Source organism: Dipteris shenzhenensis, chromosome 4, assembly GCF_047967505.1.
Source record: "Dipteris shenzhenensis isolate YYH24624 ecotype China chromosome 4, Dip_SZ_1.0, whole genome shotgun sequence".
Classification (NCBI taxonomy): domain Eukaryota; kingdom Viridiplantae; phylum Streptophyta; class Polypodiopsida; order Gleicheniales; family Dipteridaceae; genus Dipteris; species Dipteris shenzhenensis.
In genome coordinates, this window is record NC_141599.1 from 46,974,628 (window position 1) to 46,991,112 (window position 16,485).

The following is a 16,485-nucleotide window of genomic DNA, read 5'->3' on the forward strand; positions in this document are numbered from 1 at the left end:
AAGGTGGAAGCACCTCCTGAAAAGGGAGCTGTAAACGACACCCATAGTTTGTTGAAAACATGGGGTCAGGTAAAGGATCCAATCCGCTTTGTTTTTGTTCGATAGTGGAGCTACTCACAACTTTATTTCTCATGAGATGGCACAGAACTTGGGGATAGCCCCAGAGGATAAAGGAGAAGCCTTGGAGGCAACTGCAGCCTTCAAGAACCAAGAAGAGAAGGTGTACCCCATCATCGGCAAGCTTCGGTTACACATCCAGGGGTACTTGGATCATCTACCCTTCATGGTGGCACCACCTCAAGGATCAGATGTAATTCTCGGCATGCCCTGGCATAAGCAAGTCAACCCCCGAATCGATTATGTGAAGAATATTCTAACCCTCCAACATAAGGGTAGAGATGTGAGCATTACAGCGGGAGTTTCAGGAAACACCATTCCTATGGTAAGTCATGCACGATCTCCCAATTTGCTTAAGAAAGGAGTATGTTCTTTTCTAGTGTTTGTACGCGATAAGCAACCAGGTGAAGAAAAGTTAGATCCTCTCACAAAAGAAAGATTAGATTTCCTTCAGGAATTCTCTAGTTGCTTCTCTCAGGAACTTCCTAGTCACCTCCCTTCTGAGAGACCAGAGGATCACAAAATTGACATAGTTCCAGGGTCTTCACCTCCAAATAGACCCCCATATAGAGTTAGTCAATCTCAACAAGATGAAATCTTCAAGCAAGTCCAAGAACTCTTGGACAAGGGATTGATCCAACCCAGTAGTTCTTCTTTTTGCTCTCCTGTCTTACTAGTCCAAAAGAAGGATAAAACCTTCAGGATGTGCATAGACTATAGAGCCTTAAACAAACAGACGGTTAAGAATCGTTTCCCAATTTCTCGTATAGACGATATCTTTGATCGTTTAGGAGGATTTGAAATTTTCAGCCGCATAGATCTTAAGAGTGGCTACCATCAGGTACGAGTTGTACCTGAGGACATTCATAAAACAGCCTTCCGAACCACATTTGGGCTGTATGAATATATGGTAATGCCATTTGGCCTTACTAATGCCCCAGCCACGTTCAATCGACTGATGGAACGGTTGTTCAGGAACTATAGACAGTTCACTGCCGTCTTCTTTGATGACATCCTCATTTTCAGCAAGAATGAGGAAGAGCATAAGGAACATCTAAAGATTGTATTTCAAATCTTAGCTGAAAATGCTCTTCACATCAATGAGAAGAAAGGTGAGTTCTTTCTTCCTGAGATTCACTATCTTGGTCACATTATCTCACGAGAAGGTGTCCGTATGGACCCAGCCAAGATACAGACAATTGTAGAGTGGCCTGACTTGAAGAATGCCCATGAGGTAAGGTCTTTTCTAGGCCTATGCTCATATTACCGAAGGTTTATTTGGCATTTTGCTGAACTTGCAGCCCCTCTACATGATCTCACTAAGAAAAATCTAAAGTTCAGATGGACCCAAAAAGAAAAGGACTCTTTTAATGCTCTAAAGCATGCCCTGACTACAGCTCCTGTACTTATCATTCCTGACTTAAGGAAACCATTCCTAGTAGCAGCTGATGCCAGTGGCGATTGCCTTGGGGCTTCTCTTACCCAGGATGGTCATGCTGTGGCCTTTGAAAGCCGACAACTAAGAGATGCTGAACTTCATTATGATATCTATGAAAAAGAACTCTTAGCTGTAATTCATGCTCTCAAACTTTGGAAACATTATCTTTTAGAGATAGATTTTCTTGTAAAAACTGATCATGAAAGTCTTAAATATTTTCTAACTCAACCTCTGATCAGAGAGAGACATATGAAATGGTCTACCTTTCTGCAATCATTTCATTTTCAGATACAATATACTCCTGGAAAAGAGAATGTAGTGGCTGATGCCCTTTCTCGTAGACCACGGCTTCACCATATTTCAGTTCCCTATCATGATGAGCTAACAGCCCTCAAAGAATTCTATGAGGGAGATGCTGATTTTGCTCAGCCATGGGCACATTTGAAAGATGGAGGCACCCATCATGCCTACCACATCAGGGATGGCTATTTATTCATGGAGAACAAACTATGTATCACAAAGCAGCTTAGATCTAAAGTGATGGAGGAAAGCCATAACCCACCCTATGCTGGTCATAGGGGTATTGTGGCCACCTTTTCAGCCATGGATAAATTTTTCTACTGGCCTAACATGAAAAAGGACACTGCTGCCTACATTTTAGCTTGTCTCGCATGTCAAAAAGCTAAGTATGAGAGAGGAAAACCCAAGGGTTTACTTCAGCCCCTACCCATTCCTGAGAGACCATGGGAACACATCACCATGGACTTCATTACAGGAATTCCCAGGACCAATCAAAATCATGACATGATTTGGGTGATAGTAGATCGATTCAGCAAGCAAGCCCACTTCATTCCTTGCAGAAAGAATCTCAAGGCACCTGAAGCTGCCCATTTATTTATTAGACACATCTTTAGACACCACGGCATGCCCAAGTCTATAGTATCAGATAGAGACTCAAAGTTCACTAGTAACTTCTGGCAGGCTTTGTTTGAGAACCTTGGAACTCTTCTAAGTTTCTCCTCAGCTTTTCATCCTCAAACGGATGGCCAAACTGAAGTTACGAATAGTACACTCTTGGATTTGCTGAAATTTTATGTGCATGACCAGCAAACCTTTTGGGAGAAATTCCTTCCTCTTGTGGAGTTTGCTTATAACAACACAATTCATTCCTCCACTGGAAAAGCTCCTTTCGAAATTGTATATGGTAGATCTTTACCAACTCCACTCATGCAAACAAAAGAGAAAATCTTTGCCGCTGATCAATTCGTGGAGGATTATGACTCTGCTTATGCCACGGTTCGAGCAGCCATTCAAAAGGCACAGGAGAAACAAAGAGCAGCTGCAAATAAAAGACGGAGGGCGTTTGCAGTGAAAGAAGGCCAATGGGTCTTATTGAAATTTGAGAAAGCCCGGTTAAAAACCAAAGTGGGCGAAAAGCGCATCTATTTCAAGCTATCCTTTCAATATTATGGTCCTTTTCAGGTGTTGCAGGTAATAAATGATGTCTCGGTCCGATTGAGACTTCCAGAGCATTGGAAGATCCACAATGTCTTCCATGTAAGCTTGGTGAAACCCTTCATTGGGGAACCACCTCAAGAGCCCACACTGGACGATGCACCTGAAGTAGAGGACACTGAGATCTTGTTGATCCCAGAGCAAATTATTTTGCATAACTTCACTACGGGACGTCGAGGCACGACTCGCAAAATGTACCTTTTGAAGTTCAGAGGGCTCCCATCCACCGATGCCCAATGGGTGGACAGAGCTACATTTCAGGAGTGTCCTGAAATCCTGGATGCTTATGAGGAAGCATTTCAGTTGCGGACAACCGAATGAAAGACGGAGGGAATGTCATCCTGCTTCAACATGTATCCACTTGCTTGGTACTATTTCTTTTTGTTTTTCAATAGTATGCTTATTAAGAAATGAAATGTTTTCCTTCTGTTCAGTTACGGACAATGGGGACTAGGTCTAGCATTTGAGGGTGGACCCCCTTGCTTGGGGTTATGGGCATTAGTGACCCACAAGAGTGATGGCCTCTCTTTGAGAGGGACATCTAGAAACCACACCCCACCTGAGTACCCAAACATGGGACCAATCAAATGCACAGATTGCATACCGACCTAGGAACCATTCAAGAGAATGTTCCCTGAGCTTTGGGTGTGGGCCTGGCAGCATGCCAAGAGTAATGGAGATACAAGATAAGACGACAAACAAATGAGCTCAGTATGGCTCAATTATGACCTTAGAGTACGTCAATAGATAGTCTAAGCTGTTAGGAACCCGTGTGTGCGATCAGAATTAAATTCTGACAACTTTGAAATTTTAGGATTTTTGGGAGTGACGTGGCAGCTGACACGTGGCAGACTGCCACTTGGAATCTGAGCTGGCAGGTCAGTCCACCTGTCCCACACATGTGGCAGCATGCATGGCAAGTGGCAGGGCATGCAGGGCAAGTGTTTGGCCCCAAATCTGGTAGATTTGGGGCAGGTTGTGGGCTGTCCTCTTTGGGACTGCAGCCCACCAAAAATCTGGGACAAGTGTCCACCTTCCACTCTAGGCCTAGGGGGGGGGCTGAGCCTATAAAAGAAGACCTCTCCCCTTCATTCCACACATGAAAATTTCGTCACTTTTCTTCTCCCTCCTTTTAGATGATGCAGCAGAACCTCTCCAGCTCCTTGGGTGCAGCCAGCTTCTCCCCAGGCCATTCTCTCACCTCAGCAGCACTCTCTCTCTACAACAGCACATTCTCTCTCTACAGTTCCAGCCCCTCCTCTCCAGAAATCTGCCCCCTCTTAGCTCTTCTGGAACAGCAGCAGCATCCTCTCTCCTTCACCTAGCCTGGAGCAGCCACAGCCCCTTTCTCTCTCCTGCTGCAGTCTCTCTCTCTACTGCAGAATTTCTCTCTCTACTGTTCCAGCCCATTTCCCTTGCAGAAATCTGCCTTTCTGTGCACCTCTGGAACAGCAGCAGCTCCTCTCTTACATCTCCTCCCTTGGGATCAGCATAGGCACTCTCTCTCTACAGCTATCACTCCATAAAAGCTTTCTCTCTCTAGCCTACAGGCTGTTTTTCTAAGCTGTTCTCATTCCAGCCCCATTTCCACACTCTCCTCACCCAAGGTAGCTTCAGAGGCATCAAGGACTTCATCTACAAAAGGGCCAAGTCACGAAGGGAGCCTGTATTGTCAAGTTTATCTCATTTACAGCACTATTTCATGTTGTTTCTACTATCTTTCTAGAAACTAGTGTTTGTCTCTAATGTTGGATGTAAGTGGTGATTGTTGCAGGCTTCTTCCTTGTGGATTGGGCAAGCCAAGAGCTGAAACCTGAGCTTGGAGTCCTCCTTTTTGTTGTCTACCTTGTACATATGCTCTTGAGTCTTGTATCTAGGTCCTAGGTTTTCACTGAGTTCATCAGTTTGGAAGGTGCATTGCACCTTGGTCTTGTATCTCCATTTTCAAGAATAAAGTGAGCCTGGATAAGGGGGGGGCCCCGTCTTGGCCCCTCAATCATATTGCATTCTCCAATGATGTCACTTTGTGTTTAAGCTGTATAAGTCTTAATTCCAGCTTAATTGCAAACTCTTAAGTTCAAGTATATGTGTTTGGCAACTCGCAATCAACTCATTCAAATGCCTCTGCAAAATCCGTTGTTTGAATTGATAGAAAGCACCGAGTAGTTTACATTTGTGGTGTGGCTCAACACTTCACACCCACATCTTTTGTGTCTCCCCTCTCTCTCACTCTCTCCCCGTTGTTCTTCTCCCCCATTCTTTCCCTCTCAACTGGTATCAGAGCCTTCATCTCTTCCTCTCACTCCCACTCCGGTCTACCCCTTCCTCCCCCCCTCGGGCCTCGTGCCCTCAGCAGCGGTAGCAGCGAGCAGAGCAGCAGCAGCAGCAGCAAGGGCGGCAGCACGCACGAGCACAGCGGGGCAGCGCGAGCAAGGGCGGCAGCGCGAGCGAGCGGGGCAGCGCGAGCAGAACAGCTGCTCATGCAGCTAAAGCTGCAGCAGCAGCTAGCTGCTGCTAGCTGCGCAGGCGCAGCCAATGCGTGCATCGCACAGCACCGGGCCGCGCATAGCCAAAGCGCGCAGCGCGCGCACATCGATCGCCTGCCGGACAGGAGCCGTACCGCACGGACGCTGCCGTACAAGCGTCGCGACGAGCAGGAGGACAGAAATTTTTTTTGGGGATTCGTGCACTGCGCAGGTACAGGAAGTACAGCAGGACTGCGCAGGTACAGGAAGTACAGCAGGCACAGAAAATTTTTTTTGGGAGAAGCAGGAAAAGAGAGCACTCTGCTCTTCATTCCCGTTTTTTTAGTTTTCAAAACTGTGTGTTTGAGGTACAGCAAGTACACTCTTGTCCCTCGTGCTTGAGGTGACTAGTGCCACAGTGTGTGGTGGTGCACAGTTATTTTGTTTCGGGAAGGTCAAATGCCTTGATTTTGCAGAGGGCTTTTATGCTTTTGCTGAGTGCAAATCTCAGCTTTTGGGTGACATTTTCAAAGGGCTTTTGCCTGGAAGCTTATGCAGTGTATGCCTTGAGGCAGTGTGGAGCCAGGGTGCCCACATTGGTCTTGTTTCCGCAGTGTATTCAGTGACATTTCTTGCAGGTCACATTCTGTGTACGACACTTTGAAAATCTAAGTTGAGCCACACTTGGCCAGGGCGCATCGAGTTTACTCGGTCCCTAACTGTCCATCGTTGACAGTGCTCAAAAGATTTCCTCTTCAGTGTTTGTACGTTGGGATCTGTGTTGTTACTGTGTACATAGGGCCATGTATGCATCACATTGTCAGGTGAAAGTACCAGGAAAGCGCTGTATTTTGTATGCTACCTCAGTGTTGAGGTGTTTTTCATTTGGTACAGGTGTCAAATCAAGGGGCTTTTGCCCAGATTTTGCTTGTGAGCACTTGAGTTACTGTTTGAGACCTTCAGATGCCTTTTATCCCCTTGGCAGAAGGGTGATTGCTTGGGATTTGTCCCATTCTCTGTTGCAGGTTTGTGACAGGCTGAAGTGTCTGGAGCCTCTTTTCAGTGAACAAAACAGTGTATGATAAGTGGTTTATGCATATAAAATCAGTGCAATACCTCATCTGAGGTGGGAGAAGTGTCCAGGACAGCAGTGTTTTAAGCTTCGTCATCTGATGATGCACTGATAAAGCACTTGTGGAACAGCTGCAGCATTCTGAAATTACTGTTTTATGCCTATTTGAGCACGGTACAGTGTGTCAGAAGGTACAGTAACTGGAGGGAAATTTTTCTGTTTTGCTGCAGATTTTTTTTTGACAGTAAAAACAGCACTATTGTGAGTGCTCCTGGCTCTTGATAGAGCAGGTTTTTCTGAGAAATCAGAATTTTATTCAGTCATTTTTGACTTACAGGGAGTCAGGTACTTTCCTTATCTGATATGGCATCAGGGGGAAGTGAATCATCAATTCTGAACATAAAGAAATTGGAAGGGGCACACAATTATGCATTATGGGCAGAACAGTGTTTGAATGTACTTCTGCTAAAGAAGATTTCTAAGCCCATAAGGGTGAAGGGTGTCAAGCCATCTGGGATGTCAGATGATGAGTGGGAGGAGCTAGATTTGGACACTAGGGCTGCTATCATGTTTACTCTCAGTGATTCTCTTGTGTTCAATGTTCAGGCTGAAAAGACCTCTTATGGCCTATGGCAGAAGCTAGCAGAGTTGTATGCCCAAAAGAGTTCATCCAGTAAGGTTTATTGGTTGAAGAAGCTGGTTGATCTTCGCATGAAGGAAGGTACAGCTATGACCTCTTATTTGAGTGAGTTCAATGCCATCTTTACATAGCTGATTGCACAGGGGTTGAACCTTGATGAGGAGTTCAAGGCTACCTTCTTGTTGTGTACCCTCCCTGAGAGTTGGGACACTTTCAAGACCACCCTGTCTAATTCAAATGTCACTCTTATATATGCTGATGTGGAGAGCTCTCTCCTTATGGAGGAGATGAGCAGGAAGAATAATGCGGGCAGCAAGTCTTCAAATGCTTTGCAAGTACAGGAAAGAGGCAGGACTCAGCAGAAGGGAAGATCTGCTGGAAAGTCCAAATCCCGCAGTCAGTCCCGAGGCAAAAAGGATATTGAATGCTTTTACTGTGGTAAGAAGGGACATGTGAAGTCTAAGTGCTTCAAGTTTATACGGGATCAGAAAGCCAAGAAGGCTGAGGGAAAGGATGCAGGCAGTGGAAGCAAAGGCAAAGGCAAGGCCAAGGCAGATGACTTGGATGCAGTGAATGTTGCAGCAGAAGACAGTGAAAGTGACAGGCATGATGTTTTATGCTCTTCTGCTGTAATTGCACATACATTGGTTATTGATGGCCATGACACTTGGATTCAGGTGCTTCTTTTCATGTTACTCCTCATAGGGAGTGGTTTACTTCCTACACAGGTACTCATGGAGTTGTTCACCTTGGGAACAACTATGCATGTCAGATTGCAGGGATTGGCAATATATAGATAGTATTCCCTGATGGACGCACATTTATGCTTGATGGTGTTCGCCATGTGCCGCAAATCAAGAAAAATCTGATTAGCACTGGCCTATTGGATGACATTGGTTACCACACCACATTTGGGGATTCCAAATGGGTGATTACTGATGGCCAGGTTGTAGTGGCTGAGGGTTATAAGAGTGATACCTTGTACCCTCTTTATGTTTCCAGTGTAGGTAATCATGTTGTTGCCATAACCGAGCTGCCAAAGGTTTTATTGTGGCATAGCCGGTTGGGACACATGTCCGTTAAAGAAATGCAAGAACTGTCACGTTTGGGTTATCTGCCTTCTCTTTCATTTTCAGATTTGCCTACTTGTGATCATTGCATTTTTGGAAAGCATTCTATGACTCCTCATAAGAGGAGAACTCCCCAAAATAGAGCACCGCTTGATCTAGTGCACACTGATTTGTGTGAGATGCCACAGCTATCACTAGGGGGTGCAAAGTATTTCATTACCTTTATTGATGATGCTACACGCAGAGTGTGGGTCTATTTCTTGAAGCATAAAAGCGATGCCTTAGATGCTTTCAAGAAGTTTGTCGCTCAGGTTGAGAATCGGACAGGTCGCAGGCTGAAATGCCTCAGATCCGATAATGGGGGTGAGTATGTGTCACATGCTTTTGTACAGTTTTGCGAAGCTAAGGGCATTAAACAGGAACTCACAGCCCCTCATAATGCATCTCAAAATGGTGTGAATCGAACTATTCAGGAGAAGGTTCGATGTATGTTGTCTTATGCTGCATTGCCCCATGGCTTTTGGGCAGAAGCCGTGCAAACAGCAGTTCACATAATTAACAGGTCGCCGAACAAGGCTTTGGAGTTGAAAGTGCTAGAGGAGGTGTGGTCTGGCAAGCCACCTTCATATAAGCACTTACGTGTGTTTGGCTGCGAGTGCTTTGCTCATATACGCAAAGAACTACGCATCAAACTGGAGCCAAAGTCTTCCAGATGCATCTTTATGGGTTATGGTGACGAAGGTGAAATGGGGTACAGGTTATGGGATCCCGTTAAACGGAAGATTATACGCAGCAATGATGTCATCTTTAAAGAGGATAGTGTACACAAAGAACCCGTGCAACCTGTGGAATACAGGAGGGTTATTTATGATGATGTCGGACAGCAAAGAATGCCCATTTATATGCAGCAGCAGGCTGCTGCAGATAACCCTGTTCAAGAGGGTATACAGGCTGAAAATCAGCCAGATAATTTTGCCAATGATGCACCACTGGATATGCCAGCAAATGGGGCTGTAGAACAGCCAAATATGGTGGTACAGCCACCCGTCATGCATGACGAACAGGCTAGACAGCAGCCTAATCCGGAACATTTTGTTAGGAGGAGCACCCGTGTACAACGGCCTCCTGATAGGTTTGTTCCAGGAGCCAATAATGTGGCTGATTTTATCATGCTGACAGATTGTGGTGAGCCTTCCAGCTTCAAGGAAGCTATGGGAAGAACAGAGAAAAGGAAGTGGGAGAAAGCCATGCAATCTGAAATGGACTCCCTACTTCAAAATGATACATGGGACTTGGTGCAGCTACCTGCAGGCAGAAAGGTTTTGCCATGCAAGTGGGTTTACAAAGTCAAAGTGGATTCAAATGCTTTACCGAGGTATAAGGCCAGATTGGTTGCCAAGGGATTTAAGCAGGAGAAGGGCATTGACTTTGATGAGATCTTTTCCCCTGTAGTCAAGATGACTACTTTGAGAGCAGTGTTAGCTCTTGTTGCTCATGAGGACATGGATTTATGTCAGATGGATGTGAAGACTGCTTTTCTTCACGGAGATCTCCATGATGAGATCTATATGAGTCAGCCAGAGGGATATGCTGTTAAAGGGAAAGAGCAGCTTGTGTGTAAGCTCAAGAGGAGCTTGTATGGACTCAAGCAGGCGCCAAGAGAATGGTACAAGAAGTTTGATGCCTTCATGCAGTCCCAAGGGTATCATAGGTGTGAGACCGATCATTGCTTGTACACCAAACGGGCAAAGGACGGCAGTTTGATGCTACTCATTCTATATGTGGATGACATGCTGATTGCCAGTAAATCTCAGCAGGAGATTAGTGCTTTGAAGAAACAACTGCATAAGTCTTTTGACATGAAAGACTTGGGTGATGCAAACCATATTCTTGGCATGCGGATTACTCATGACAGGTCTAAGGGACTTTTGTTTCTGTCACAGAAGGAGTACATTGACAAAGTACTGCAGAGGTTTAAAATGGAGGGGGGGAAGTCTATTAGTACCCCGTTGCCTCCACATTTAAAACTCAGCAGTAAGGACAGCCCCAGATCAGATGATGATAAGGCTGAAATGGCCAAGGTTCCGTATGCATCTGCAGTTGGTTCTTTGATGTATGCCATGGTTGCCACTCGTCCGGATATTGCTTTTGTGGTGGGAGTCATCAGCAGGTATATGGCAAATCCAGGCAAGCAGCACTGGGAAGCAGTGAAAGGTGTCTTGAGGTATCTCAAGGGTACCAAAGACTTGTGCATATGCTATGGTAGGCAGGATGCATTGGTGCATGGTTTTACAGATTCAGACTATGCAGGGAATGCAGATAACCGGAAGTCTACTACCGGTTATATTTTCACATTTGCAGGAGGTGCTATATCATGGGTGTCTCGGTTGCAGAAATGCGTTGCACTGTCAACCACTGAAGCTGAATATGTTGCAGCCACTGAGGTTTGCAAGGAAGCAATATGGCTTACTCGGCTGATGGGAGATTTGGGCATTACAGGAAATATGCCAGTTTTGCATTGTGATAGTCAGAGTGCTATCATGTTGGCAAAGAATCCGGTCTTTCATCAAAAGATCAAGCACATAGATGTGAAATACCATTTCATCAGGGAGGTACTGGAAGACAAGCGACTTGAGCTTGTGAAGGTGCATACTGATGATAATCCTGCAGATTTGCTCACTAAGAGCTTGCCTACAGAGCGGTTTGCACATTGCCGCCACATCATGGGATTAGGATGAGACCATTCTTATTTTATGGTCTTGTATACAGGAACTGTATACTGCTGTAATTTTTTATTCTTTTCTCCCCTTTAGGCACATTGGCCTTTAGGTGGGAGGTTGTTGGGGTAAAGGCACATTGCCACCCTTTTATTAAAGATATGACACCTATGACTGTCTTAAGACAGTCATAGGGTGAAAGCCTAATCCTAATAAAACCTATGAGTTTGTGGTGTGGCTCAACACTTCACACCCACATCTTTTGTGTCTCCCCTCTCTCTCACTCTCTCCCCGTTGTTCTTCTCCCCCATTCTTTCCCTCTCACAGCCTTTAAACGATTGCAATGGACTCAGCTACTCCTCTAGTTTGGTGTTGTTGACCTATGGAAAGAAACACGGTCCTTGTTTCCCGGGTGTACCTCTCAACATAGTGTGCAGTTTACCTATTGAGCTTGTTTGGATCTCTAGTATATTCTTAATGCGCATCAATATGTGCATTCACTTGTAATATGTGGGCTGATTATGCTTTCCCGCATTCAATTCATACCCCTCTTTGGTTGCAGCTATCTTTTTATGATATAAAAGGCTACTTCTCATAAGAAATAGTTATTTGCAGCATTAGGCATATAAAGATATGGTGCGTGATGCTATTGCTCCTCTTTGGCCACACTGTCACATAGATATTGACTATGCATGGCTTGCCTTTGTTATTCCTTATGCAGCATGTAATTTTTGAGTATGGCAAGAACTACATGGCGAGAACGCATGTAATTTGTGAGTATGGCAGGAACTACATGTGTTCTCTTAGGGAGGATGTTGCTATGGCTAAAAGAACTTGTCATGACTTGACATAAATCAATCAAATTTGGGAATTATCTCATGTTGAGGCTACTCGTCTATGACATTTTCTTCAATATACTAATTGTAGGAAGGGGACACTTGGGCCTGGCAGAGGGCTTTCAGGGATGAGGGGCTCCTCCAGGGTTTTTTTGAAAGGGTCACTCTATAAAAGGCGATTGCAAATGTCTGTAAGATTAAAGAGGAAGATGGTAACTCGACAAATTCGCGTTACATGTGTTAGTCAGTTTGTCACTCCAATTCTGTCTCAGTGGAGTTCTTTCTATAGAATTGGGATACCATCTCACCTGCACTATTGTTTATGATAAATCATGCTTGGGAAACTCAACAAATGTAGGTAGCTAGAAGAAAGAGCTGATTAAATTATTCCCCAAGAAACATTTGTGTGAGTCTTTGCTGGTTGGAGGCCAAGATGATAGTGAATGGTATTTAAGGCTTTTTGTATGAGGGTTTACACACTACCGAGTATGGGTTCATTCCCAGCAGACATATTATAGTTGATATTGCCAATGCGTATGTGGGGATTGAATATGTCAAGTACACTGAGTAGGATATTCTCTTATCGCAGGTGGGTATTGCTAAAGCTTTTGATATTGTACAATGGGATTTCATCTTGTAGACTATGAAATCTTTGGGTTTTGGGAAAAAAATGCAGCACGTCAAATTTTTGGTTATATCAAGATAGTAAACTGCTGGCATTCTGGCGGGTGATCGCATTATTGATGAATAGCCTCTTTTATGTTACGTTTGCCAATGTTGCTCTCTCAGTACCTTGGTTGATGCAATAGGTACTCATCTATGCTTCGATTATTTACTAGCTACAAGTGAGCTGTATGGATTGTAGATGCATGTAAGAAGGCTGTTGATAGCACAAGCGTATGCTGATGACTCCTTAATGCCTTAGAACAATGAAAAGGATCTTTCATGCCTTATGCTTGCATTGTCAATATATGGTTTGGCAGCTGGATTACAAGTCAATTTTCAAAATTCTAAGCTTTTTCCTTTGCATGTGAAAGATTGGCACCATATTTTATGGCCGGGAGAGGTTTTACACACGGCTTGTGCGTCGTCTTGGTTACCCCTTGGGGTGGACAGTCACTCGTCCCTCGCAAATGGACTGGGTGCTTGCCAAGCTAAGTAAGAAGTTGGAAGATGTTTGCCAAACAAGATATTGTGAGAAGTGCAGCGGATCGAGAGAGAGATCAAGAGAAATGCAAGGATCTCAAGACAAAACCACAAACCGGTGGGGAAGCCTCTGCTATACAAGGCATTATTTGCGCTGCAAGAGATGCAATGCATTGACAAGTGAGGGAGGGGGCCTATATATAGGCAGCCCCCCCCCCCCGCCCCCCGCCCCCCCCCCCCCCCCCCCCCTGCCGCACCCCCTCCCTCTTCCCCTGTCCAGTTGGCTGGTCTGTAGGCCGACCCCTACAGTAGGTGGGATGACCCCCTCTACTGCCCTATGGAGGCTGGCACACAGCTCCGAGCAGCTCCTAGGGGTTGACCCCCTCGGCCCCATAAAGAGGCTGCTAGCCAGCCATATGGAGGGCTGACTCCCAGCCCCAAACACCCCGGCTGAGGGCTCTACTGGGCCGACCTCCTCCAGCCCTGGTATGTCTGATCATCTAGAAACATGTAGCTGTTCAGTTTTGCAACCTTCAAAGGTCAAGAAGTTGTTATCGAATTTTCCACATCTGTGGTTGTCCGTTATGAGATGAAACTTCGTCCATCAATGTATTTAGTACCCTTCTCACTTTTCTTAAGACGTATTTGACTATTCTAGTCCTGGCAAAGGCTCATCCTGTGCATTCTAAAGTATGGATTTGGGTTGCAATTTCTATTATTGTAAGTCTTTTAAAAGAATAGGCTTGTACATCAGGTTTCATGGTCAATATTTCTTCAGGAAATTGGAATGTATATTATTTTGTAGATTTAGACATGGTTGGATAGATACGAGTCTGTAAAGGTTAGAAACGTTAGAAACTTTAGAGACCTGCCTTAAAATTTAGGGCTTTTGCCCAAAAATTGCACCTTGGGTTAAGGTTGACGGCCGTATGTCGTATGGCACCATTTCCAACACCTCGAGCTGCTCAACGCATGAATCTTGCAATCCTGTGTGTCGATCTTGGAACCATGTGTGCTTTCAGCCTGCCCTCAGCAAAGTTTTGAGTACTTGCCTTGGATTTTGTATATTGTATGGTTCTAGTAATAAGTGCAATGTGCATGCGCCATGGCACATGCAGCATGATGCATCTCAGTATCTACTATAAATTACTAATAACTAATAAGATATCTTTTATATATATATATATAATTTATTTATTTGTTTCTAAAGTCTCTTAAGTTTAGGTACTTGACCCTAAAACGTACCTGACGTTTCGTACCTGACGTTTCTGACAACCATGGATATAGATTGCTGAGTGAAAGTGGAATGTAGAATATTTTGTAGATTTAGACTCGCTAGTGTTCTGATATTTGTAATGCATGCTTTAATTCCGCTGCTTGCTCTTCATGGAGGAATTTGTACATTTTATATCTAAAACTGTGTACTTCCTTGCACAGGTATACCCTTTTTTGGTAAATATTGAAAATAGCTTAACTATTGCAAATTTTGAAAGCATGTTTAAAAGCAGCTTCTTCTCAAATCTGTGTGTTACACACCTATATAGCTTGTTTGCATGGCATTCTCTTCTTGAGATACCTTGCCAAGGCCAAAAAAGTTCATCCATAGCACAGCATAGATAGAGTTATGCTGCCAATCATTGCACTCTAGCTTTTGTCATGGGGAACACATTTTTGACGTCTTAACATAATCCTTTTGTGTTTGCAGGAGGCTCAAAACCAAACTTGGCAGATTTGGCTGTCTTTGGTGTGCTGAAACCGATAAGGAATCTTAGAGCCGGTCATGATATGGTGGCTAATACCAAAATTGGACCTTGGTATGCACGAATGGAAGCAGAAGTGGGAGAATCGTCAAGAATAACAGAGTAGGTCTGTACCATAAATAATAACCTTAGGGTAGCGATCTGCATTTGTTTTGAGGGGAGAAAGGGCAGCTGAGAAGTCTTATTGCCATATCTGCCTGTCTGAGGCTAACTGCTAGTTATCAACGAAAGGGGTGCCTGGAAATCTTATTGCCATATCGCCCGGTGGATGCTAAGGCTGCAATTTGTCCTTGAGTTATCTACAATAATCATTGCATTTTACGCAAGCTGGGTTTTTTGTTGTTTGATGAGGATTGCACACAGCAGTTTCTGAGGGCTAGGGCTATTGAAGTTTTGTTTGGGTGTCTGTTGAGGCGAGTCGGGAGGGTTAATTGAGCTCAGGTGCTCACGAGAGAGTTGGACTTCTTGGATTCATCAGTTTTCAGCCTCAACTTCGTCTTTGTTAACTTTCCCGCCCCATATTAATGATTATTGTGAAACTCCGGCATCAACATGCTTCTTTCCAGTGATCATCAGAGAGACTCCTATGGGGATAACACCTTTGCAAAGTGTTTCAGAACCTTACTACAATATTTGTGATACTGTAGCTAGTGATTGAAAACTTTTATGGGAATGCCTTAATAAGAACAATGAAATACAAAAATCCTCAGCCAGACTTCACCACCAAGTTTTCGGTGATCTCTCCCAGATCTCTCAAAATAATCTGTCCCCTGCAGCTACTGGCTGCCTTTGTGCTGTTGTACTCCACACATGATACTTTGTATAACACTGAAGACTGTGCTACTCTGGATGAAGTTTCATAATGCGCATATTCTTAGAAGTGGGGTGTTACATTGTTGTTTAACCATATGCATTAGTGACTTTCCCTATTGTCATTTGCATGGTGCTGTCTTCGTGTACTGTACTTTTAAAACCTAAGAGAGCAGATAAATGGAATTATTTCTCTGGCTGTGTTGTGAATAGCCTTCAAATATTGCTTCCCTTCTATCTCTTTTTTGGCATTGCAATCTGAGGCTTATTACTATAGCCACCCCTTGGTCGTCCTTTTTTCCATTTTTGTCAAGTTACGAAAAAATTTTAGGCGACTATTACTTTCCATTTTGTCTATGCCTAGAAAATGAAGCTATCCTTCCCATAAATCTGGTTTGGCATTGTGCAATATGAGACCTCTTTAATGTTGGAGTGGTTTCCATTCCTTTTTTTACGAAGGTACTTCATAACTACTCATATGTTTTGGAGCTCTAAAAATAAAGCTTTCCAATAGCCCCTCGTTGCTGGTGTTAAGGGATCATACAATAGGGCAATTGCATGCAAGTTTTTTGGTTGTGTAGCTAGGTACATCTGGGTGTTTTTCTTATCTATTTTCAAGGTTGCTAGGTACATCAGGTTGCTTATGTTTGAAATCCTAACCACACGTCAAGCTCAGGTTTAACAGTCAAATCGCAACCACCTTTGTTAAATTGCAAGTGAAAAAATGTGCCCATAGATGGCTGGAATCTAAATCTCAGCAACAGAATCCAATTCGCAGCAATTGCAATTGAAAAAATGTGCCCATAGGTGGCTGGAATCTAAATCTCAGAGCAACAGAATCCAATTCGCAGCATTGAAGAACAATTTGCCAAATGAAAGCCACTTTTGTCTAGGGGCTG

The 16,485-nt window shown here is 44.1% G+C and overlaps 1 protein-coding gene across 1 annotated transcript in view; it reads left to right on the plus strand.

The window, feature by feature from the left end:
• Positions 1 to 15,722, plus strand: part of LOC147902966 (Glutathione S-transferase family protein) — a 67,480-nt gene extending 51,758 nt beyond the window's left edge. Inside the window, exon 6 of the mRNA XM_087374079.1 lies at positions 14,722 to 15,722. Coding sequence (XP_087230205.1) covers positions 14,722 to 14,882 — 161 coding nt within the window. The 3' untranslated portion in view covers positions 14,883 to 15,722. The remainder of the gene's footprint in view (positions 1 to 14,721) is intronic.
• The last annotated feature ends 763 nt before the right edge of the window (positions 15,723 to 16,485 follow it).